Genomic DNA, 25,934 nt, shown 5'->3' on the forward strand with positions numbered 1-25,934 from the left:
TTGTGTGTCTTTTTTTATTGCTGAAGTATGTTGAAATGTCTTCTTCTGCATTCTACTGTACGGACGTACATTTACTTTCCCTTCAGCCTGAGGCTTATTCATTTCACTTTTGGTGTGAAAAGGCTTTTATATTTGCCAAAAATATGCTTTTTTATTTTAAAAACAAACAAGCAAGCCCTGTCCAGATTTAAAAAGTAACGCAAAAGTAACGTAACGCATTACTTTCCATAAAAAGTAACTAAGTAGCGTAATTAGTTACTTTTTTATGGCGTAACGAAATATTGTAATGCATTACTTTTAAAAGTAACTTTCCCCAACACTGCATAACTATCCTCTACATCAGGGTTCCTCAAATCTTGCCCTGGAGGGCCAATGCGCTGCAGAGTTTAGCTCCAACCCTGATTAAACTCACATACCTGTGATTTTCTAATGATCCTGAAGACATTGATTAGCATGCTCAGGTGTGTTTGATTAGGGTTAGAGCTAAACTCTGCAGGAAAGTGGATCTCGTGGGCCAGATTTGAGGATCCCTGGTCTACATGCTAAACTTAACCCCTTAACTGTCACCCCCCATTTTTTAAAATAGGCATGCAGTTGCAGTATCCAAACTTAAATTGTTGTAATTTATGAACACTTTGGAATACAGACATAATTTTGGTCTCTTTTTAAAGAAGAAACTCAACAGATTATCTATAATTAAAAATTAAAGTATCAAAAAGTTATGGTAGTTTAAATGTACTGTAAAGAAAATGCACTATATACATTTTATTTTATATATAATACATATTTTACATAACAGGTTTTACTCTAAAATTGGTAGAAAATTAAAGCCTTATGTCTAAATAAGTCATGTTCCAAATTTGAAGTTGATATGAAAAAAATTGAGGTTCCTGTGAGATTTTATTTAGGGCGTTATACCACAAACAGCCAACGGGTGCCTTTCCAAACTTTTTTTAATGCATTTTTCTGTCACAAATGTCTAGATTTCTCTGTCAATATTACTTCTATCTCAGAATATGGAATCCTGAGACTCAGACCTTTCCAATTATATGTTTTTTGTCAAGATTATAAAAAGTTTTGATTGTAAAAGAGGGTAATGCATTTTTGTAATATGACACTTGACACCGCCCACTAAAGGGGAGGAGACCGCCAAAAGATTTTAAAGTACCATTTCCATGGTAACGCAATGTCCAATTTCAAAATGGTTTTCGCAGGATGAATCTTGGGCTTCTAAGCTTTCAAATTATATATGAGTTATGATGATTACTAAAAGATTTGATAGAGAAAAAGGAAAACAAAAAAAGAGTGCCAAGCGTCCCACAGGTGGGACGGTGACAGTTAAGGGGTTTGTATTATGCCTACAGTTCACGGACATTGTTTTTAATGGGAGATTCTTCCCCATCTTACCCTACACGTATATATAGGGGAGATGAAAGAATATTCTCCCTTATAGTGTGCATTTACTGCTAAATCATAACATATCTAGAGATGATTTTTAGCATGATAATATCCAGTGTGTTAAATGACGAAATAAATACGCTTGCCGATTTGGTTTTAATTGCACAAAGTAAAAAAAAAAAAAAAAAAGCACAAACGTAGCCTATTTATTTATGCAGAATATAAATATAAAATACATCTGGTATCACTTTTATTAATATTTCTGAAAAGGGTAAAATATTCAATCAACTATATTCTGTAATTTTACAATTCGGTTGAAACTGAATGACTACAAAATTAATGTAAACACATTTAAAAGCACCATTCTATAAATTATACAGTTGTGCCAAGTTTCTTTTAGTTTTTTTAATAATAAATTATAAAATACATTTAATTGAGTACTGAATAAGATTTTTCACAGATGTTTGCATATATGCTAAAACACAAAATAATACCTGAATGGACAAGATTATATGGTTCGTAAGTTTCTTCTTGGTGTGTCTAGTGTGTGTAAATCCACTGTGTGGCAGTAGATGTTCATTTTCTCTGGTTTCAGGTCTCATCACTGCTCTATCGGGACTCCTCGACTGGTCTTCAAGGAGAAGAAGGGTGGATGAATGCTCACTGATCTTCACTGAAGTGTGTGCTGTTTTTTTACTCTGTTCCAGACTGCTGTGTTTTTATGTATTGATTCAAGTTAATTATGTGCTGTGTAGATTTAGTCACCATATTGGCTGTTTAAACATGCTATTGTGTTGACAGTATAGCTTAATCTTTATTTTTTGTTTATTGTTGGATAACTCTGGTTGTTGTTTTTTTAAATAAAAAGCTTGACCATTTGGTAGCTGCTGGTAATTTTTTGGCAAATCCAACATCTTCACACATTTCACTCCTAACAGTGCCTGTTGAGATGTGACATTTTAACTCATGACATTCAGTGATGCTCAAGGCAAGACTTTAAAAAGTTTCCATGACCTTCAGACTTAGACATTGTAGTTCAGTAGCTAAAGGTGGATATCCTGATGCGATAAATAAGCTATAAAATAAGCCATTGACTTCCATGGCTACTTTCATCTGTTTGGTTAGCCTACTAACATTCTTCAAAATATCTTCTTTTGTGCTCAACAAAGAAAAGAAACTCATACAGGTTTGGAACAGCTTGTGGTTGAGTAGCCCAAATGATTAGGCTACAGAATTTTCATTTTTGGGAGAACTATCCCTTTAACCCGCTGGTCCTCTTCGTTTGGGAGTCACACTTGGCTCCTTCACTGTCAAAAGTGACTGATGCCTTGAAATGTAACTTCCTTTTTTTCTTCAGGAAAACCAATTTAATAAATTTTTGTTAAATAATATTTTTTGATTATTATTTAGGGGATTCTAAGATATTATGCAATATTTATACAATTTTAATTAGCTATTCTTCCCCACAAGAATTAATATATTTTTATTTAAGAAATTATTATTTTCCAATAATTGGATTCCCAATGTTGTTTTTTTAGACATACTTTCTTAATTTTATTAGTTTTTGCTTTTAGATATATATTTACACATTCTAAAAGACTACTTTTTGTCAAGGTTTAAATATTTTTGGTTAGATAAATATCAGGTTTTGCCTTATGATTACAATCAAACATTGTATGTGTGTGTGTGTGTGTGTGTGTGTGTGTGTGCGCGCGTGGGTGTCTATTTTGCACTCTTTATATTTTAGAGTGTCACCCCTTGATTGCTGTGCACTTTTTTTCTGCAACGTGGGTGATTTGTAGTTTGCACCACCAAAAGATTCTCTGAGTTGTATTTTTTTGTATTGTATTTCCCATTTATTTCCTATGTCGGTCATTTTCGACTGGGAAGGAGCCAAGTGTGACTTTTTTTTTGTTGACCCTTTAACATATCCGAATCATGTCCATGATTTTTTTGTGTGTTCACATAGCTAATGCAACAAAAGTCACCAAGTGTCATCTCATTCCAATAAAGCTACGATTTAAAAAATTTCAAAATATACATTTTTTTCGAATTTTTGACCGAAGAGGCCCAGAGGGTTAATCATACAGTTCAATCAATATTTTAACATAGGTAGGCCTACATGATTACTGACATTATGTTTTATGTGTACAGCCAGACATAGGCGTAATTTGCGGGTGGGACGGGTGGGACATATCCCCACCACTTTTTGCCAGGGTCGATATTGTCCCTACCACTTTTTGAAAGTAATTGAAAAATATATTGCGGAAGGTATGTATTAAACCCCCCCCCCTCAAAATTGGACTTATAAACTCGCAGTTGCGAGTGAGAAAAATAGTCCGAATTGCGAGAAAAAAAAGTCAGAATTGCGAGAAAAAAGTTAGAATTGTGAGATATAAACTCGCAATTTGCGAGAAAAAAAGTCAGAATTGCGAGATATAAACTCTCAATTGCGAGAAAAAAGTCAGAATTGCGAGAACATAAGTCAGAATTGCGAGATATAAACTCGCAATTGCGAGAAAAAAAGTTAGAATTGTGAGATATAGGCTAAACTCGCAATTGTGAGAACATAAGTCAGAATTGCGAGATATAAACTCTCAATTGCGAGAAAAAAGTCAGAATTGCGAGAACATAAGTCAGAATTGCGAGATATAAACTTGCAATAGCGAGAAAAAAGTCAGAATTGCGAGAAAAAAGTCAGAATTGCGAGAAAAAAGTCAGAATTGCGAGGATATAAACTCGCAATTGCGAGAAAAAAGTCAGAATTGCGAGAACATAAGTCAGAATTGCGAGATATAAATTCGCAATTGCCTGAAAAAAGTCAGAATTGTGAGAAAAAAGTCAGAATTGCGAGAACATAAAAAAAAACTCTCAATTGCGAGATAAAAACTCTCAATTGCGAGAAAAAAGTCAGAATTGCGAGTTTTTATCTCGCAATTGTGACTTAATATCTGGCAATTCTGACTTTATATCTCACAATTTTGTGAAAAAAAGTCCGAATTGTGAGATAAAAAGTCGCAATTACCTTTTTTTTTTCTTCTTTTAATTCAGTGGCGGAAACGGGCTTCCATAGAAACGGGCTTCCATACCTTATGCTATGGAGGCTCTCTTTTTTGGGGGGATTCCTCAGTGTTTGCTAAACATTCTGTAATTTATTAGTCATCATATAGCCTAATACAGCGTGTAGGCCATGCCTCATCTTATTCGTTTTTGTTAATAACGTTTTGTAAGCTAGTTTGTCATTGAATACTGTTTTATTGTTGTTGTGCATTTTAATTAAAAATAATGAATCCATCTTTTTTTTTATTTTAGTCTTAAAACGTGAAAGGTGTATAGATGTAAGCAAAACAGACAATGATATTTTATTGTAAAACCTGACAAGCTCGTGAAATCGAAAGTGAAAGCATCCGAAGCACGGCTTATAACATGTCAAAAGAGGAACTCCCATTCACAAAATTCTAATCACAAATAATACTACTGATGAAAAAGAACGGGTTGAATGTTAACTACTTTCGTTTCCATATAACTATAAACTACGATAAAAGTTCATCAGTGTGCATTGATTAACAGCATGTTGTAGCAAAAAAAAACAGTGCTGGTGCAGCCAACTGAGAAAGTTAATAGCAAAAGAGCAACCAGTGGGAAGAATGAGTCTGGAGCCCTGAATTGCCCAGCTCCCCCTGTCAATGATCTACATGCGTTCAAAATTCTTGAAAAGCAAAAATTAAGTTTGTTCAACTCTAAACCCAGTCCCCAAGTAAATTAGGTTATTAAATAAAAAACTAGCAAAACGAGTTGCGCGGTGTCCCCACCACTTTTCAAAGCAAAGTTACGCCACTGCAGCCAGAGGAGAATAGGTCCCTTGGTGTGTAACCCGACCAGGCGCCTTGTAGTCACTCAACCGGTGCAGTCCTCCTCCGAGACGAGTCCACACACTTTGGTGACGTAATGCGTAGTCCTCTGTGAGAGAGACACACTGCGCATGCTCAGTATCCTCCTCGTTCCAGAGGGAATCATCGAGCGCCTTCATTGCTGGCGACATTCTCAACAGTTCATGAGCTGAAGTCAGTTCCTCTGCGATCCTCGTAATGGACTCTCAGAAAGTAAGTGGCAAACAGTTAAACTAATTATATAGTGTCGAAAAGCTGAAATGTCTCAGCGGCCCATTGTGATGGAATCATATTACTCTTATCATGTCGCTTTTATACGCAGCACCGTTAATAATCGTCCGGCTCTGTAAATAGACTGCTTTACATTCATACCAATGAAACGTTAAACGAATGCTATATTCAATGTAGGTGTCAACTGGTCTTGAGGCCTTTATGAATTGACATTGGCGTTTTAAAAATAGTGTTTGACCTGTAGCTGTAGGCAGCTATATTCATGAAGAGGATTTATATTAAACCGAATCTGGCACCCATGTGTTTTGTGTTGCCGGCTGTAAAAATGTTACCTTAATGTCCCGTGTTACGTTACATTGGACTGAGCCCTTGTTACATAACACGAATAGGCTATATTCTGTGCTATACATAAATTACAGTAGCTCAACGTTGTGCCCCAATCTGTAAAATGTGTTATTATGTTGATGAACGATACAAATTATATTTATTTATTTATTTTATTTAGTCATTTAGCAGAGGTTTTTATCCAAAGCGACTTACAAATGAGGACAATAAAAGCAGTCAAAACTAACAAAAGAGCAACAATATATAAGTGCAAATGACAAGTCTCGGTTAGCCTAACACAGTACACGTAGCAAGGTATATATATATATATATACACACACACACACACACATATTATATATATATATACATACATACATATATATATATATATATACACACATACATACATACAAACAAATGAGAGAGAGTATATAATGAGAGAGTAAAATGACTAAATATTAACATTTAACCAGCATTACTGAAAATACAGGTTAAATAAGTGTAGTAAGTATGCCATAGGTTTTTGTAATTGCAGAGCACCTGCGCTCCCATGTTTACTTAGTAAAAGTAGATAAAGAGAGGAGAAGGGACATCAGGCAGGAATAAATAATAACCGCGTGCACATGAACAGAAACCGATCTCTAAACACACACATAACATTTAATTCCTGCTTACTATGCAATTCTTCCACATTATGTTATGATAGCTGTGATAGACCTTTGAGGAGGCAGTCAAAGTCATCTTTGTCTTGAGTGTTTGCATAGGTGTGTTGCGTCTCTGTATATTAGTGAATGTTCCTACTCTCCTTGGCAGTATTAAATGCAAGTCATGTTGAGAAGTTTAATATGGTGTGTAATGACTAATTATAATGCAGTAATTATTATGCAGCTTCGTTGTGGTCATGCTTTTATTATTGAATCAATTGGGAGAGTATTGTATATAAATAACCCTGGAAATACACACATGTGCATTTTTGCTGTGTCTGGGCTAATCGAGGAAGGGGATAGCACACAATCTGAGTGCAATCTGACTGTATTGTCAGGAAGTGGGTCATACCGTTGTGGGTCTTCAAAGGAGTCAGATTTCAAAGGCGATGCAGGGTGTAACATTGGACTTTTCAACGGGTGGCCATTCTATTCACCTGCAACTCAAAATCCATCTCATCTGGAGTCCAGCAGTCAGAGGAAACGCGAGGGGATCAGATTGCAGCCCCTGAAAGTTAGATCAGGTTTACTGGCCTCCATAAACTCCTTAGTGATAAAGTGTAAGCATGTGAATCTATTACAATGGTGGATCTTATTGTTTGTTGGTTTCTACTTCTGCACTTCAGGTTGTGGATCTGGGGTAGTCAAAGAGCGAATTACAGATAGTTAGAACCAAATCTGACTTATATGTCTGAACTAGGTCAGCTATGCCCTCTCATGTTTCCATTTGCATTTGGCTGTCAATAGTTTTGTGTTGCAAGCTGCAAGCTGAATGTAACAGACAGTTTAAAACCATTTTAAAACTCATCTGAATGGCAAACATCCTCAACAGATCGAGACAAACACCAGTGCCAATATTCCTTTAAAGGGCCTGCTCACATGATGTTTATTTGGTTATTTCTTTGTTCTTCTTCACACATCACATGTCTCATTGTCTCATATTTCATCTCAAGCATGTTCCTCACTACAAGATCTGTCACAACTTCTCTTTCATTGCGACTGTAAACATGTAATTGTGGGTATTTGGTAACACTTTATTTTTATTACATGTTACGTGTACTTACTATAGAACTAACAGTAGTTTATGCATAATTACATGCAACTAACCCTAAACCAAACTGTAATCCTAAACAATATGGTAAGTAACAGACTTGCTCTCCTCAGGAGTATTAAATGCAAGTCATGTTGAGAAGTTTATCATGTTGTTAGTTAATATTGCTCTGTACTTCATTCTATAATTAAACTGTAACAAGGACATCTTCAAATAAAGTGTAAACAAATATTTTTACGATTGATTTCCATAGTTGAAGATCAAAAGTTTGGGTCTGACACGAAGGCAGAACAATAAAAGCATCTGAAGAGTAGCAAAAGTGTAGGATGAAGGCATAATGAAAAATTCTATAGATACTGTTCTTCATATAACAATAAATTAAATTTAAATCCCTAAATTTGAGAAACACAATTTTGTGATTTTGTGTTGATTTCACCTATAATGGTTTGTTGATGAGCACTAATGGTACGCTTTTAGAATAAGTTCAGATTCATCTTGTGCATTCCTAGCTGTGATAATGACAACAACAGAGTTAATTACTTGTGTTTTAGGAAATGCAAGCTGGGACAAACCCAACGAATGTAAAGGTTGTGTATTTGATTTGTCTATGTGATTGGAGTCTGAATCTGAGAGCAGTCTCTCTGAAGTCTGGATTAGGCCCAGAAGCCTTTATCCTTAACTAGCACTCTCTCCCGGACACGGACTATAGAGTGTGGTGTGGATTTGAGGGAATTAGGGACCGTCTGACCAAAATAGTATGCTCTACGTCATTCAGTCTCGACCCTATTGTTGACTTTGTGTATGTGTCTGTACACTGCTTGAAAAATTGTCATCTCTGTGAAGAGGTTTTTTTATTAACCTCTGTGAATGTTTATCTTTTTGCGTTTTATATTGGGAAGAAATAGTTGTGCGTTACCTCTATTATAATGTACTAGCTGCGCAGGACATCATAATAGAGTTATATTGTGGCATAGCCTAGCGTATGAAGTAGCCTACATTTCATATTTTGCTTGTGCTACCTTTTCATGCTGTCCTGGCTTTTTGCATAACAGTGTGATCTCCAACATTCATAATTTCATTAAACTAAACAACTGGCTACCTCAGCAAAACAATGTCGGAGAAATATGTGAAAGTTTGCAAATGCAGATTCACACATCTGAAAATATTTTGAAATTTGTGAACGCACACGCGCATTTATTGTTTTTCGTTTGTACATTGTATTGTGTGCATTTGAGTATGTCTTTTTAAATATTTTATTGTAAACATATCTATACTGATAATATGTTTAGTATAGCATATAGGTATTTTATATTTAAGAAATAAATCATGAGTTCATTGAGAGTGATTGTCCTCTCTGCTGAACTAATCCCTCAGCTTGCTTAATCATGGCTTTCTTCTCTCTCATAGCGTCTGATCTGATAAGCATTTACTCCTCTCTGTAATTCATGCATATTGGGTTTCTTCGACCAACCTCTCTTGCAAGCACTAGGAATTTTGTACAGAAACTTGTGGATGTAGTATCAATAATTCAGTGTTAGTAGGGTACAATTATATACAGCAGAAGCAACAACAACTTTAAAAGTACCAGTTACATTTTTGTTTAACATTCTTCCCTAAATTACATGACAATTGTGTCATTATTTATTCACCCTCATGTTCCAAATGCATATGATATGCGTATGCTTTTGCGCATGCGTATAATTGCTGTTGCTTGACAGAAAACAACAGAGACATGAAACAGTAGCTCATCTCGTCCTCCATGAGGGTCACACAGCATCAACTTTTAACACTGCATTTATTAATGCTTTAATGCATTAATAATTAAATACACCTCCTCTAAGGGACACAATGGTCATTTATCACTACAGATAGTTTGTGCCTTTTCTTGTGGATCTTAACATTTTTTTTGCAAATAGCTACAGGATATGTCTGATTGGTTAACCCACAGGACTCCCAAATTGGACTTATGGTTGGCCTCAAAAAGGCTGTGGCAAAACATCAGATGGCTCAAATTCAAAGAATACGGCAGGGATCTTCAACCTTGCTCCTGGAGAGCCATTGCCCTACAAGGTTTAATAAGACCAAACTCAAATTTTCAAGTGATCCTAAAGACCTTGTGTAAATGGTTCAGGTGCGTTTGATTAAAGGGACATATTATATGGGATATATTGTCAAAACTGAAATTTCCTGGCTTTTTTCACGATAACAGGTCTAGGGGCTATTTAACTACCATATAAGTTTCAAAACAGTCAGTCCACTGTAAAATGCACACAGCCTGCATAAAGTAGCTGTGACGAACCATTGTGACTTCCGTAAAAAGTTGACGTCACCGCCTTCAGTCACCACCCCGAGCACCGCCCACCATCCCACTCTCCTTTTGCCAAACCCCCAGACAACATCGCATTCCTATGCCATTGCTGAGCAACAACAACACGGAAACATGTCGAAAAGGTTAACTTTAACCACAAAACCAGATCGGCCGACCTGTAACGTTACACTCTCACTCAAAGGATGGACTATCTGACAGGATTGTTACTATGAGGTGGATCACATCTAGCGTGTATAGTAAAGACAAACTCACCGTGTCTATCTAGTCATGATAAAGATGTTTTTCAATTTCCGCAGGCAATTATTTTAACAGCTACATTATTGTTCCAGCCACAATTTATCACAACAATGTATATACAATTACAAATGAGAATATATAAATCGTCAGTTTGTTGTTTTACACACATGCACACAGACATTATTTCATACACGACAGTCGTGAGATGCAAGAAACATAGACATATGGCAAGAAATCTGTAGACGTGCCCATAACAACAAAATACAATACTTTATTGAACCTTTTCTGATAAGAAGTGTACGCTGCAAATGCGAGCATTTTTGACGATCGTTTCAGTGGCAGCAGATATGCGATCAAATTTCTAATTTGAGACTGTATTACGTCGATTCTGGCACCCAACATCACAACAACATGATATTTTAAGCTTCTTATGTAGCCAAATCTGCACTGGTTTGAATGGGCCGCCTCTAGTTTCCCTTTTGTTTTGCTGCCTCCAGCTAGTGCTGTGACGTCGGCTGACTCTAGTTACCTGTGGTTGGCCTGGCCGTGCGTCACTCAGAAAACAACAGACCAGTCAGAAGAGAGGCTCATGAATATTAATTAGACAGGCCAAAATCGACCTGTTCTCATCAGAGCTCCTGAGAAAGGAGCTGTAAAAATATATTGAAATGGTTTTTGGTACTTATACTGCAAATATATCTTCTTAAGGACATCAAAACCTAAAATAAAACTCCAGAAAGGTGTAACAGAAAACAACAGACCAGTCAGAAGAGAGGCTCATGAATATTAATTAGACCAAAGATTAGGCCAAAATCGACCTGTTCTCATCAGAGCTCCTGAGAAAGGAGCTGTAAAAATATATTGAAATGGTTTTTGGTACTTATACTGCAAATATATCTTCTTAAGGACATCAAAACCTAAAATAAAACTCCAGAAAGGTGTAAAATATGTAACCTTTAAAGTTGAAGCTAAACTCAGTGGGTCTCCAGGAGCAGAAAATAAGGTTATTTTAATTGGTCATAACATCTGGAGAGAAGTAGTGCAAACACTAGACACTGGAAGCTACTGCGCACACTATCAAACAGAATACTTTGTAAGGCTGTGTGTTTGATATGATGCATACACTAAGATTGGGATGGAAGACACAGGGCAGTCATTACCCATTTCCTTGGCTGAGGTTGCTAATATAGTTAAAAACTTAAAAGAGTGGCAAGGTGCAGGGGGTGGATGAAATTCACCTTAAGAGACTGGAAGTCCCTGGATGTTGTTGAGCTGCTATTTGTGGATGATGCTGTCCTGATGGCGTAGCTTGCACTTGGGTAGTTTGCAGCCAAGCAGTGTGAAGAGGTTCTAGGATTTCATCATTTCAGCTTAGCCCTCAGTGAGGATGTGAAGCACATGCCCTTTAACATGTCTAAAGAGACCATAGTCTAGGTAGTGCCACTTTCTAAATCGGAATGACTGTATTAAAGTATTAAAAAAGCCAGTGTACATGCATTTAAACTCACAGAATCTTACAAATGCTAATACAATGGTTGTACTTTATTTAACAGTCCTGTTTTACATCAGTGTACTTATAATTAAATAATTATAAAAAAAACTAAGTTGTAACCCTGAAGATAACCATAACCCATGTAATATCCAAGTTATTTTCTTGTGTAAGTACACTGTAAAGGTCCTTGCACACTGAGTCCGAAATTTTTGTATGTTTTTTCATATTCGTCATCCTAAAAATTCATCATGCATAGAAACCTTGCACACTTGAGTCCGATTCAAAGTTTACTTCAGGATGTCAGTTTGATGCTTTGCTAGCGATATTAGAGCCACATATTAAAAAGTTTACAAAATAAATGTGAATTCAGTGTGCAAGGATCTTTACAGTGCTTTGTGCTGTGAGATTAAGTGGATGAACTTGACAATCGCCATTCTGAATTTTGGCGTTCACTTGTACGGTGGCTCTGAATTGTCAAAACACCCCTCTCCAAATGCTTGCTACAGATGCGAAAAATGCAGAAAATCGAACCCCGATCGAAATTTTTTTATGGCGGATGAAAGTTTTGGAGGCAGTGTGTAAACATTATTGACACAACGTGAGGTCGTATTTATTTTTTTATTTTTCAACTTTCTAAAATTTTGGACTTCGTGTGCAATGACCTTAAGTGCACAAACTGTTAAATAAAGTTCAGCCCACAATATACCACAATACCACATTCTAATTTGTGGATATTCTGATTTAATTAGAAATATCTTGTTCAGACTTGAAACTTTAGATTGTGATGGCTGATAGGTCCTTATGCATTCTGCTAGCAATTACACCATTTACTACATGGCATAAGCTGACTGACCTTTGCTGATTCTACAGCCAAGAAGCATGCTTGCTTTTTAGTCATGTTCAGTGCTCACTGTAAGCTGGTCCTGCAGCAGGTTTCTCTGAAACCCTCTACCTCCCCCAGCTCCACCTGTCTAGATCTGATACAGGATTTATGCATGGCTATTCATACAGCATTTCTTACATTCTCTCAGCAGCTTGTCTGTAAATTAGGGATGCACGATATATCGGCCACCATATCGGTATCTAAATGAATTAACTGTAGCAAGTAGAGATGGGTACCGAGAACCAGTATTTTTTTGGACTGGTACGTAACTGGGTCAATACCGGACAACCGATAAGCTTTAGGACAAATGATACGGTTATCGATACTTGCATTGTTTTATCTCCATATACTTCAATGTTTATGGTGAATTAGAAGTTGCTGCTTGTCATTTTCCTTCACTGAATGATGTGGCCGATGTTTGCTCGACATGCGTGTGATATCCATGCACATGTGGTGTGTGTTTGCATGTAATCTGTCATGGTGGCAAGAGTGAAACATTCGAAAGTGTGGGCTTACGTTACAAATCTAAGCGACACCAGTGTCAGATGCAATATATGCAGTAGTGTAATAGTGAACAAAGGAGGCAACACTAGTAATATAATTAAACATTTACTAACAAAACACAATATCTACCTCAAGCAATGCGCTGTATATACTATGTCTCCCGGCTCCAGCTCCTACTGCAACTCGCGAGACACATTCACATCAAATGTTAATTCCGCAGTAGAGTTAAACTCACGAGACACTGCACTTATTCGCAATCACAAAAGTACATTATTTGCATGTGCTTTAAAGCCTTGCCGGTTAAACATTTCATTCGCGTGCTGTTCTGACATGTGCTTATTCGGAGCACGTACACCTGAAGCATGCATTGACTAAAAGGCTGGTCAAACAGCACCTGGTTACTTGGTTAACTTAGTTATCGTCTGATTGTTTTAGTACTGTCAAAAACACACGGTTTACATATAAACACAGTTATGTCTAAAGTGAAAGTAAACAGTTGAGCGAAAAAAGGGGTGCGTGCAGCTATTAAATCAACAGTACTAAACATGCTGCCGATTATCATTAAAGGGATAGTTCACCCAAAAATTTAAATTCTGTCATCATTTACTCACTGTCATGTTGTACCAAACCTGTATTAATTTCTTTCTTGTGCGGAACACAAAAGAAGATATTTTGAAGAATGTGGGTAACCAAACAGTTACTTTGATAGTAGGAAAAAAAATATGGAAGACACTGAAGCTGTTTGGTTACCCACTTTCTTCAAAATGACTTTTATGTTCAACAGAAGAAATAAACTTATTCAGGTTTAAAACAACTTGAGAGTGAGTAAATGATGACACAATTTTCATTTTTGGATGAACTATTCCTTTAATGTTAATAAAATAAAATAAATCACAAAGAAAAAATAATTCACTGCTCTTGACTGAAGAACTTTTCACATCATATCTTTTTGCACCAAATAGTATCGATAACAGTATCGATAAGTACCGGTATCGATAAGCAGTATCGGTATCGTATCAGTATTAGGGTTGGGCCAATTGACGATAGGGGATAAAAAAATATTTCAATACTTTCTCTTGCAATTATATTGTAACAAATGTTTGTAGTCACAGGAAGAAGGAGGCGGGAACCGGCGAACATTTAAATATTTTAATCAAACAAACACAAAATGAAAGTAAAGCGGCAGCCCCTCATGGACGACTGCCGCACACAAAATAAAGTCCAGGCCTGGTCCTCTCTCGTCCAACACTGTCGTCACTCCTTTTATCCTTCCGGAGCTCCTCCGTGGGACTCGAGACCGGTGAGTGGTGCAGGTGCCACCTGCAGGCATTAGCATTTACTCCACCGGCCTCGCTCCGTTCCCACGGCTCTCGGCCCCGCCCCTCTCGTCACATATATCTTTGGGTAATTATACTGTATTTAAATTGCGGCCATCAGGGAGCCGCTACTAATATGCAGGGCATTGAAACCACTTTCGAATGCGTGCTCTCATTTTACTTTCACTTTCAAGATTCGAGATCACACGGACTCTATACTACGGAGCGGCAGTACCTACCACACATTTTACAAGATTAGATATGTCAGTGGTGCTCAGTATCTGCAAATCATTCGCCATTGTCGTATCAGTCATCTCTCCTTACTCTGTGTATGTGGTAAGTGAACTTTCATGTACTGTAATGTAACAGTTTACCGCTAGCAAGCGGCTAACCGCCCCTTTAGTGGCTCCATATTTGTTTTCCGTGCCTTTCTGCATCGTCCATCACAATGTTTCACTGTAGACATCGTCCGACATAATCAGTATCGATAAAATGTAAATGATACCCATCCCTAGTAGCAAGTACATACTTGCTCTGCAGCAGCAGCGGTGTGCTTAGCAGATCTAGTCCTAAACTAGTCTAGTACTTGTACTAGTAGTCTAGTAATAATCTTACTAAACTAAGTTCTCTATGCTAATAGAGCTTTTTCCATCAACAGTCGTGGGCGGGGAATGTACAAAGTGATGTCACTTTGAATAGATTCTGCAAACAAAGCCTTGTTCTGCGACACTGCTTATGATTTATTGGGAATGAAATAGGAGTGGGAGGAAAAGTACAGCATACGTTGTTTACGTCCAGCTGATATTCTCCAAAATGGTACCAGGGTGATGCGGAGGAGACGAATTGTTGAATAAAGTCGTTTTTGTTTTTTTTCGCACAAAAAGTAGTCTCGTAGCTTCGTATAATTGCGGATGAACCACTGATGTCACATGGATTATTTTACAGATCTCCTTGCTACGTTTCTGGACGTTGCTGTCTATGCAGGGTCAGTTCTGTCAGGGTTTATTGATCTCTGTTTGGTGGTATTAGTTTTTTAAAGATGATCTCTATTGTATTTCTGTATTGCACAGCAAATAAAAACCAGCGTTATTCCTCGAGCAGAGTATCTGAGAAGTTTCCACATGAGTTGCCATATGGGACACCATAAACAAGCCTTAGAGGACAGAGATGAATATATATTAAATAGGTCAAAATTCCTCTGCTTTATTATAGCATAGCATAGCAATAGCCAAGGCATATGAATAGTGTTTTAAAATATATTTAAAATATTTATTTTAAAATATATACAATTTTAAAATAGACTTAATAGATTTTTTTGGGATAATGCAATGATGTGACATGGGATGCAATTAAATTGAGATTGATGTGTCATCAAATAAATGTTGACAAGCAAAGTATCCGTTGGTCATTAGACTTGATAACTGAAATAGCACAATTTCATTAAATCATCCTGCTGAAGATAGTATTTTTCTGGTCTTCTCTGCAACTTTCTGTTTCTGTTTACAAGTATAACACAAAAGTAGTGTGTTTTTGACTCACAGAGAACATGAAAGAGATTGAAAATGTATGGATGAGCCCTACGAATGATCAGTGTCCCAATTAAAAAATATCCCAAAATGGCAAAATACAAAGAAGTAAAGGTGGCTGAAGCATGGCTGAAGTTGATGTTCATATACTGAACAAAGTTGAGGTGACAGACCTCTGCAAGAAAGACTTTGCAATAGAGAATGCTTAGATATCATCCAACTTTCTCTGTTTTCTTGTTTAATTTTATTTACCACTTATTTGTGGCACTATGGGTTGGAGGTCTGGGGCATGTTATAGGGCCGTGTATATGGGAATTATCTATTTAGATTATTTTGTATGTTGTGTTTAACTTGAGAAAAAAAAAACACAATATACATAATGTTCAAAAAAAGGACTTTTCGATAACTGCAAGAAAGGTCAGAGGCTAAATTCTCAGAGGTTCTCCATAGCACCAGTGCAAACAAGAGGGGCTGGAACTGGAAATAAGAGAGTTGGAGGTTCAAGAAGTGCAATGCATGTTAAAAAGCTGGCCCCATTGCAAGGCATTGTCCAGGCAATGTGAGACCTCGTCAAGACTTGTGTGTCAAGCAAGTAGAAAGATGTAAGACAGTGTTCACGCAAAAGAAAAATGGGTTATCGAAGATTTAAATAGGCAGTTTAGCAACATAATTGGCACTGTTCTACACCTTCCCAGATACATCAGTGCATGAACAATATGGCTGACGCTGTAGTCAGAATCTTTAATCGTGATAGAGTCATCTGGTATTTAGATACCTGAGGAATCTCACAATTCTTGATTCCAATTTTAGTATCACGTGAAACATGAATAAAAGGCTAACTAATGTAGGTAAAATATTCTCAAGGAATTGTTGAAGACAATTAAACGATCAGCAATCAAATAAGCACAAAGGAACACATGACGAGCAATAGGACTGATACAATAAATACAACAAAACAAAGAGACAGCTAAATGAGCATCAGTATGATTTGTTTGTTTGCTTTTTGCAGGATGCCTTACAGAGGATAATTGCCACATTAGCAAACAAAAATGAGGAACTGCAGAATTTCATTGAAACGCTGAATCACACTTTGGATCGAGTTCAGGTGAGTACACTAAAAGCACTCTAAAATGAAGTTACGATATACAAACTCAGCAACACTGTATTCTAGGGCTGGGTAAAAAATATCGATATCTCGATTATAATCGATTCTCATTTTTACGAAACGATATCGATTCTTAAATCCCAAGAATCGATTAGTCTAGCCTGTTTTCAGTTAATGGATGGGACATTGAAGGGCATCTCCCATCCAATAAATCGCAATAAGCATTATGCTTTGGTACTTTTAATATGAAACAAAGTCTCAGATTTCAAATTATGTTCATTGTATTGCAGTATTCAAACAATAAATGACGTTTTAGCGCTGTTTAATGTGGAGTGATCGCTGTAGCGCGGCGCGCCTTGGTTCAATAAAAGCGGCAGTGCGAGGCGCTCGTGAACTGATCATCTTCTCCACATTTTTTAAGACAGCCACCATTTAAATGTTTATATTTAAAAAAACGTATTGAAATAGAAATATTATGTAGTTGTAACTTTTATTCTAAAAATTTTGGGGGGGCTTGTTCACTTACGTCGGTGCACGTGCTGGGGCTGGTGATGTTTGGATGCCGATTTTGTAAAGTTTTTGCTGGGATGGGCATTTAAAGAAATCTGAAATTCGCTTTTGCGCCATTATCTCCTTGTATTAAAGTTAATCTTGTTCGCATTCTGTACAGTTCATGTCTGATACCACGCGCTAGCGTCACGTGTTCATGAGGATTAGGCTAATCATCCCATATAGAAAACATCACAAGTAAAATGAATCATGTTTATAAAGATAAACATTGGTTTATTATGGCCCACTTACAATTTACATTTCAGAGATCATTACAAATAAATTATTAAATGCTAAAACTGAATACATTTAAATGAACAAACTTGGCGTTGCATTTGCAACCATGTGAAAACAGGGGGTGCTGCAGCCCCCTTAGCACCCCTACTTCCCACGTCCCTGCTCTCATGTATATTTTACAGCATTAGTTAAGAGATTTGTTTTCCTTTAGAACATTTTGCATGTGTACCAGTACCAGATATATATCCAAAATAACCGATAATGTATCGAATCGTGAAATTTGTGTCAAAACCCAGCCCTACTGTATTCCACTGTATACATTAGCTAATGTAAGAACAGCAAATCTTGTTTACACCACCAGAGTTGCTAGAAGGTATTTCTAATCCTGGTGGCTAGTAACAAATGTCATTACCAAACAAGTTTTATGTCAATAAAAAAAATGAAGCATTTTTTGAAAGAGTCCCATGTTCTCATGGTTTTGACTTTTTTGTCATAGTTATGATGTCTGTAAATTAAATTTCTTGTCTCTGATGATGTTTTATCTCATAATTATGAATACGCATCTCAACTTTTTATTTCATGACTATGATTTACCATAGATTTTGCATTTTAGTAGCATTGGAAAGTTGAACATGAACATGAACATCTTTTTGAACATGAAAGCGTTTAGGTAACATTGTTACTGCAAGTTGCTGGTGGTGTGAGTGGGGTTGGCAAATAAAAATCCTTCAGGTTTTAATTACTTTAAGAGTGAAATTTTGTCATGTTTCAGGTCAACTCCACACAGGTGGTGTCGGATTTAGAGGAGGAGTTTGACACGCTTTACTCCATCCTGGATGAGATGAAGGAGAGTATGACAAACACCATCAAACAGGAAACAGTCCGCAAATCACATGAGCTTCAGGTAACTTATCTCAAACAACTTTGGGAATGGCACATGTATTTGCACATAGTAAATCCCCAAACTAATGTAGAACCAATATAAGAAGTAATTCAAATAATATTTAAAATCGATTCCTCGTAAAAGGATAGTTCACCCAAAAATGAAAATTACTACATGAACGCCACTCTCTCGTGAATGTGCGTATGACAGTTAGCGGAAGCTAGAGATTACAGTTTATAAAGTTTTAAATATAGATAGATTTCCTACACAAATGCATTGATTCACTTCAGAAGGCCTTTATTAACCCCTGGAACCATGTAGAGTACTTTTTATGATGGATGGATGCACTTTTTTGGGCTTCAAAATCTCGACCACTATTCACTGGCATTATAAAGCTAGGAAGAGACAGGACATTTTTTAATATAACTCTGATTGTATTTGTCTGAAAGAAGAAAGTCATATACACCTAGGATGGCTAGAGGGTGAGTAAATCAGGGGGTAATTTTAATTTTTGGGTGAACTATCTCTTTAAATTGAAAGGTTTTTAATCATCGATTTATCCATGAATTTTTAGACTTTAATAGACATAACTGTATATTGGTAGAATACTGTTTCTGTTTATCATTTATTAATGGCAATTAGAGAATGGATTAATCTTATAATAACTTTGGATTTATATACATTTATAACAATCGTCATGTAAACGTATTATAATAGATGCCACATTTAGCTTCATCTTTATGTAGTTTGAACTAATTCCAGGTGATGTTGCTCTGTCACACCATTAGAAACCCTCCGAAAAATTTTTTATGTGAAGATCAGCATTAGTATTAGGAGGATCAACACTTTAGGATCTGTCCGAGTATCCCTAATTTAATAAACCATTTGCAATTTCATTGTACTGGCTGCACTTACACCTGCGCACCATTATCAGTTGCCTGCTCTCAGGAAAGATGTATTTGTAATTATTTTCAAGACTTGAGGAGCCTATATTAATCACAGTAATTAACGCATTGTTTTCCCCAGCCCTGTACTTATATGCTTATAAAATAGCACCAGCACTGCTCATATTTCAAGCAGGATCATAGACTTAGTTTTCGCATAACTTTGATTGCATGTGCATGCAGTCAGTGTTTTTGTTTTAGGTTTCTGGTAAGTGTGTGTGTAGTTGGCTTTGGTTGGGCTGGTGATGTCATGGTGCTGTAATGGCAGTATTGTGCCCAGCCCTCTAAGTCCACTGAACAGGAACAATACCAGAGAGAGAAATGAGCTCAGATAAGTGATTAGCCGTCAGCACCCTTCCCATCCTTAACCGCATAATAGTACGTAAACATGCCAGCTGCTGTTCATTACTGACAGCTGCAGGAACCTTTATAGGGTTCTTTTTAAGGTTTTTGTTATCTGTAGCTTCTGTGTGTCTTTTCTGTGTATCTAGTTCTTCAATTTATACATATGTTTTATCACTTTTTTGTCCACATGAATCAGTCTTATACACCACTGTCATAATATTTGTCATTGACAGTACACTTAGTATAGTTATTATCGTAATAGTTTTTTAAACCTATTTTAGAACATTAAATATTAGGGATGCACTGTTATAAAATGATAAAAACTGATTACCAGTGTGATGGCTGATATGGTTTGCTATTTATCTTTATTAAATTATTGTCATTACATACATTATTATTATTATCATTGTATTAGGTGTATATTGGCCCTCATGACAGCATCAACAAACAAAGATTTTAAAGGGGTCATGACATGGATTCGTTTTATTATTTTCATATGGTCCTTGAGGTTTACTTATAATGTTAATAAAGTTTTTGCACAAAAAAAGTGGAAAAAGTATTATTTTCAACCCTCATTCCGACCCTCTGTCTGAAATGACCTGTTTTTAAGGGGAGGGCCCTTGACGATAAGTTTACTTCACTATATTTCAATTAAATCCTAATGTAATCATGACAAACTATATATCATTGGAAAGGTCTAAGACTCCTAAATAGATATTTCACCATTTTTTTGTTACAAATTATGTAGGAACAGTAATAGATTAATTTATGACAAGAGTGCACCAAGAGTCATGACAAATCTACATCATAACAGGAGTTCTGACCTTAAAAAATCTTATTTCGTTGCCTTTTTCCCTGTCACATGTTTTAGTAATCATCATAAGTTATATACCATTTGAAATTCGTAAAATCTCAAAATTCATCCTGTGAAAACCATTTTAAAATCGGACATTGCGATACCATAGAAATGGTACTTCAAAATTGTAGGGGTCTCCTCCCCCTTACAAAATGTATTGCGGTCTTTTAGAATTAAAACTTTTTATAATCTTGACAAAATGCATATCGTCGGAAAGGTCCGAGTCTCAAGATTCCATATTTTATATGTGGTTATTTTGTGATAGACATTATATTGAGGGAGAAATTGATAGATTTGTGACAGAAATGCATCAAAAGTAAAATTCAGTGGAGTTTGGGTGGCAACCGGTGACCATTTTTTGTATAATGCCTAAATAAATTTGCATATGAACCTCAATATCTTTTTATATCAACTTCAAATTTGGAACACAACTTATGCAGACATATGGCTTTAATTTTATAGCAATTTTGTATTTTTAACTTTTTTTTTAACTATTTATTTTATATAAAATAAAATAAAAATAATACAATACATTTTCTTTACAGTAAATTTAAACTTCTATAACTTTTTAATACTTTCATTTTATTAAATGATTTCACTTCTGTAATAATCTGCTAATTGTTTTCTTTAAAAAGAGATCAACCTTAGGTCTGTATTCAAAAGGATTCATGAATTATAATAATTTAAGTTTGGATAGTGCACTTTCTCGTGAATTTTCAAAAATGGGCATGACAGTTAAAGGCACAATATGTAAGATTTTTTTATTAAAATATCCAAAAACCACTAGAACAGTGTTATATATTTTGCTGACTTGTGTACTTGCATTATCCCAAATGTTTCGAAGAATGTTTAAATCCAGAGAAATAAGCAATTTTAACTAGTGACACGGACCTTGTCTATAGTGTCATTGTGTTGCCTGCCAATTAGGGCTGTAGCTATCGATTATTTTAGTAATCGAGTATTCTGCAGATTATTCCATTGATTAATCGAGTAATCGGATAAGAAGTAATTTTTCTGTATTAAAGAGCAATACTATATATATATATATATATATATATATATATATATATATATATATAAATGCAAATACAAATATATAAATAAATAAAAATACAAAAATCTATTTCACATTACTTTAAAAAAGGTAAACAGTACAAACTAAGGCATAAATCAAAATAATAGTAATAGAAATAATAATAATACCTAAACATTGCATTTATGTTGTGCAACTTAACTTTCAAGTAACTAAAGCTCAAGCATGACATAAGACTTTACTGTCTTCTTGGAAGGCTTTGTGGCTTTTGTGAGAGGCAAAAATCAGTGGACAGGAAGGTAACTTGGAACAAGAACAAGAGACCATACACAATTTTTAAACACATTTTTCTGCAACATGAAATTAGAGTTATTTGGAGAATAAACCCTCTTAAATGTCCCTGTACGTACTGGTGTGTGTGTGTGTGTGTGTGTGTGTATGTAAAACTTTTTTTTTTGATATCCTTCATATCCTGTATGCAGGTCAGTTCACAGCAGTGATAGAAATTAATCTGTTCCAATATAGTTACAGTAAATGGACTAAAAGCCTCAAATTATTTGCCTCGATGATTTTTTATATTCGAGTTACTCGAGATCTTCGAGGAATCATTTTAGCCCTACTGCCAATGACGTCATAACCCCTCGATTTCCGGTTTTGTTTTGTAGAAAACATGGAAACACCAAAGACCACTCGAGAAACCACTCGTTTCGCTTCGACGGCTTTCAGCCTCACCCTGCTTCATTCTACTACGTTAATAAATCATTAGCTCATCCATGAACATGATTTCTGCCCGAGTCCCATCGGATTGCTTTGGCTGTGTGGATGAAGACGACAACTCCCATGATTCCACACTCAGTCACGGCATCATCAAACTACGCCTTTGTCTCTTTGTTTATTTTGAATATGCGCCCTCTAGCGGTGAAAATTACATATTGTGCCTTTAAGGGGTTAAGGCTTGTCAGGAATCAGCTCATGTTATGACTGGCTAACGTCATTGCATAGGAAACAGTATCAATGCCCTCTCGCTATTGCATGTGAGTGTAATTTCCAGACACAGCATTATGAAATCATTTACTTACGGTTTGCGATGCAGCTGCAGTCAGATCTAGTACCGCTTCATCTTTCTACAAATGTTTCTTTGTGAACTCTCCATGACACTGTTCCTCGTTTACAAAACAAAATGCTCCAATCAATCCTCTGAAACGATCCTGGATGGCATTAAAATAAACTATCCACTTGTTCGTTATGCTGGGAACCTTCTGATATCTGTACAAAGACGCGAACGAGCTGTTTAAACCAAATGCTTCAAAGTGAACGTTCTTTCACTCCATTTGCCCTATTGACAGACTCAAGCACGTGGAGTGTGTCAGAAAGCAAATGCGCATCTGTATACTGTATCCAGTGTAGACAAGATAGTGGCAGTGATTGTAATTTCTTTTTTGCTTATGAGGTGACGCGACACTCGCATTCAGCGTAATCAAGTATCAACCATTAAGTGACTGAACGCCAGTGGGCATTAGTGAGAAGATGCCTATTCGACTATTTGTCGATGCCTTGCTCTGGAGGCAGTGTTTATGCAAATGTTTGAGTCCGGGTGACTTCATCTTCCACTTCAGATCCAAAACGAGGCACTTTTGGAGCTTGATTAAATAAATGCTTTTTTTATAATAAGGAGGACGTTTTAAGCTATGAAACTTGCAGGATTTTTTAATGGTACAAAGACCTCTTATATGCCAAAAGATCAAGGCAAATGTGATTTCTCATGTCATGACCCCTTTAAATAAAGTATACATAGAAAGTATGCAAAATTATAACATTAAACCATTTTCTATAGTTACAATTACTGAAGCTGTCATTCAGGCTACTGTAGGTTTACATGTGAGCTCACTGACTTTCCATCCGAGTTATGCACCGTCACGAATACTCCCATTTTAATCAATTAATTGGCTTACACTGCACAGTAAATCTGTTACTTCCATTGTGTTCCCTTTTTAAAATAGGAGTTTTCATGAGAATGCAGTAGTGTGGGACGTTCAGGGAGCTTTGTCAGGGAACAAACCTCTGGTGTAGTGAGCAGATTTCTTCCAGTTCAGTGGATATTTAGGGTAAAGCTTTTTATAAGTTATGTCATGTTTCTCTTCAACTCATTTTTATTCACAAGTAAAAGTGAAATGTAAAGCAAAAATCTGTGGATCAGACCACTTAAACCTCACACTTGAAGGATTTCAGATAACAGCAACCTATATGCTGTTTTGACTCTGTTCACCGACAGCTGGATGACTCGTATCACAGCCGTGAAATTTATTTTGCTCAATAACAACAGTGACAGTTTCTGTGCACGGCAGATATGAGGGTCTTTAATCCAGGCTCAAGTGGTCACTGAAGATGCATTGGAGACAAATGCAATTGACAATGTGTTACAGCTGTTCACTTGTGATCAGATCACCCAAAGTAGATTCAGGTTTTAACAGGTCCTTAGTGGTCAGGATTTTTCAGTGAGTTACATTGATACAGTAAGTGGTATTTATAGGTGAGTCGTTGTATCACGCACTAAACTGATTTATTGAAAAACACAGATTAATTAATGGATTCAACAATTGACGGAGTGTGTGATTTGAATAATTCACTCAACTGATTTGTTCAGAAATATATATTCATTCAGGAACACAACCGCTGGGCTTTTTGGAGCATTTTTTGTTGGTGCAAAACTTGCTTTTTAAAAATATCTCTCTAGTTTTTATTAATTTTCATTCCAGTTGTAATTATTTTAGTATAGAAAAGCTTTGTATAGAAAAACGATTATACTCTCTGAATTAGAAAAAATAAGCCCAGATATATTCAGAGAACACAGATCATTTCAAAATCATTAATAATGATCATCCTTTATCTCTTCTCCAGAACCAGCAGACCCAAAGCACCAATGCATTAGAGAGTGCAGAGGAACTTTTGGAGTTTGCTAATAATGCGCTGCACATTACAGATGAGGGGGAATTCACAAAGGTAGACGTTTGATGTTTTTCACAAAGGATGCTTGCAACTTCATTTATTTAATTTATTAAAATGCTGGGTTTGTTGTCTTTTCAAATTTCCATTTAATTTTCTGTGGCTCATTTAAAAACTGCAAGCAAAGAATGCCAAGAATTAAACTAGAACTATACATACTAATCCTACTTATTGTCTGGAACTTGATTTTTCACCTAAGTAATGCTAATGCAAAAAAACTGAAGTCTATATTTCTATGATCTGTTAATTAAATGTGAATCTATTAAAAACTAATGTGTATATAAAAAAAACAATCTGTTAAACTGCTCATCAACCTGTGCTTTATATGTTTAAGATCCTGATTTACCTTCTGTGTGTGTGTTTCTGTTTGTGTATATCCAGTCGAATTGCATGCTTACACTTTACCTGCATGGCAATACTAACGACCTGCTCTTTTTTCCTCTCTTCCTCTTTATCTTCATCCTCAAGGCTGCCAAACAGATCAAAGATAGGTACAGTATGTGTTCCACTCTCTGTATGTGGTTGTGAGCACTGCATGACACATACATTCACATTGTTTGTTTTGCTCTGTTGATCAACCCGTGTGTGTGTGTTAGGGCTGGGTATCGATTCAGATGTCCCGATTCGATTCGATTCGCAAGCTTTCGATTCGATTCTCGATTTTTTTGATTACATTCAGTGAATCTAGTTTTAATACAAATGCCATTGATATTTCTAAAAAATGAACAGTAAACATCAGTTTACAAATGGTGAATTAATAAAAAGAAATTAAGCCACATGCCTGTATTTTAAATCTATACTTTTTTTTGTATGGGTCCTTTTTTTAAACAATAATAGGGCTCTATAAAATGTTCTTAATTTTTCTGGTAATCAGATGAAGGCATAAAACATTAATTTAATTTATCCTAATCAAATGAAAATTAAACCCTTTTATTTTTTGGCAAACAAGGTGCTGCACAACAGAGGTTTACTGTTAAAATAAAAAAGAAAACAGATGTGATTATTCCTTTAAAAATAAAGATTTATTAATATTTATTAGCAGTAGTAGCATTGATTCTTAAGACTGCTAAATAGTAATATATTCTGACAGT

At 36.0% G+C, this 25,934-nt stretch overlaps 1 protein-coding gene across 4 annotated transcripts in view; it reads left to right on the forward strand.

Annotated features, from left to right (window-relative positions):
- The first annotated feature begins 5,410 nt into the window (after positions 1-5,410).
- Positions 5,411-25,934, forward strand: part of fsd1l (fibronectin type III and SPRY domain containing 1-like) — a 38,873-nt gene continuing 18,349 nt past the window's right edge. For all 4 annotated transcript variants that reach the window (XM_016229249.1, XM_016229251.1, XM_016229252.1 and 1 more), the window contains exons 1-5: positions 5,411-5,501; positions 16,898-16,993; positions 18,552-18,683; positions 24,739-24,840; positions 25,312-25,334. In XM_016229249.1, the coding sequence (XP_016084735.1) occupies positions 5,487-5,501; positions 16,898-16,993; positions 18,552-18,683; positions 24,739-24,840; positions 25,312-25,334 (368 nt within the window). In that variant the 5' untranslated portion in view covers positions 5,411-5,486. The remainder of the gene's footprint in view (positions 5,502-16,897; positions 16,994-18,551; positions 18,684-24,738; positions 24,841-25,311; positions 25,335-25,934) is intronic.

The sequence above is a fragment of the Sinocyclocheilus grahami genome, unplaced genomic scaffold, assembly GCF_001515645.1.
Source record: "Sinocyclocheilus grahami isolate Dianchi unplaced genomic scaffold, SAMN03320097.WGS_v1.1 scaffold349.1, whole genome shotgun sequence".
Classification (NCBI taxonomy): Eukaryota; Metazoa; Chordata; class Actinopteri; order Cypriniformes; family Cyprinidae; genus Sinocyclocheilus; species Sinocyclocheilus grahami.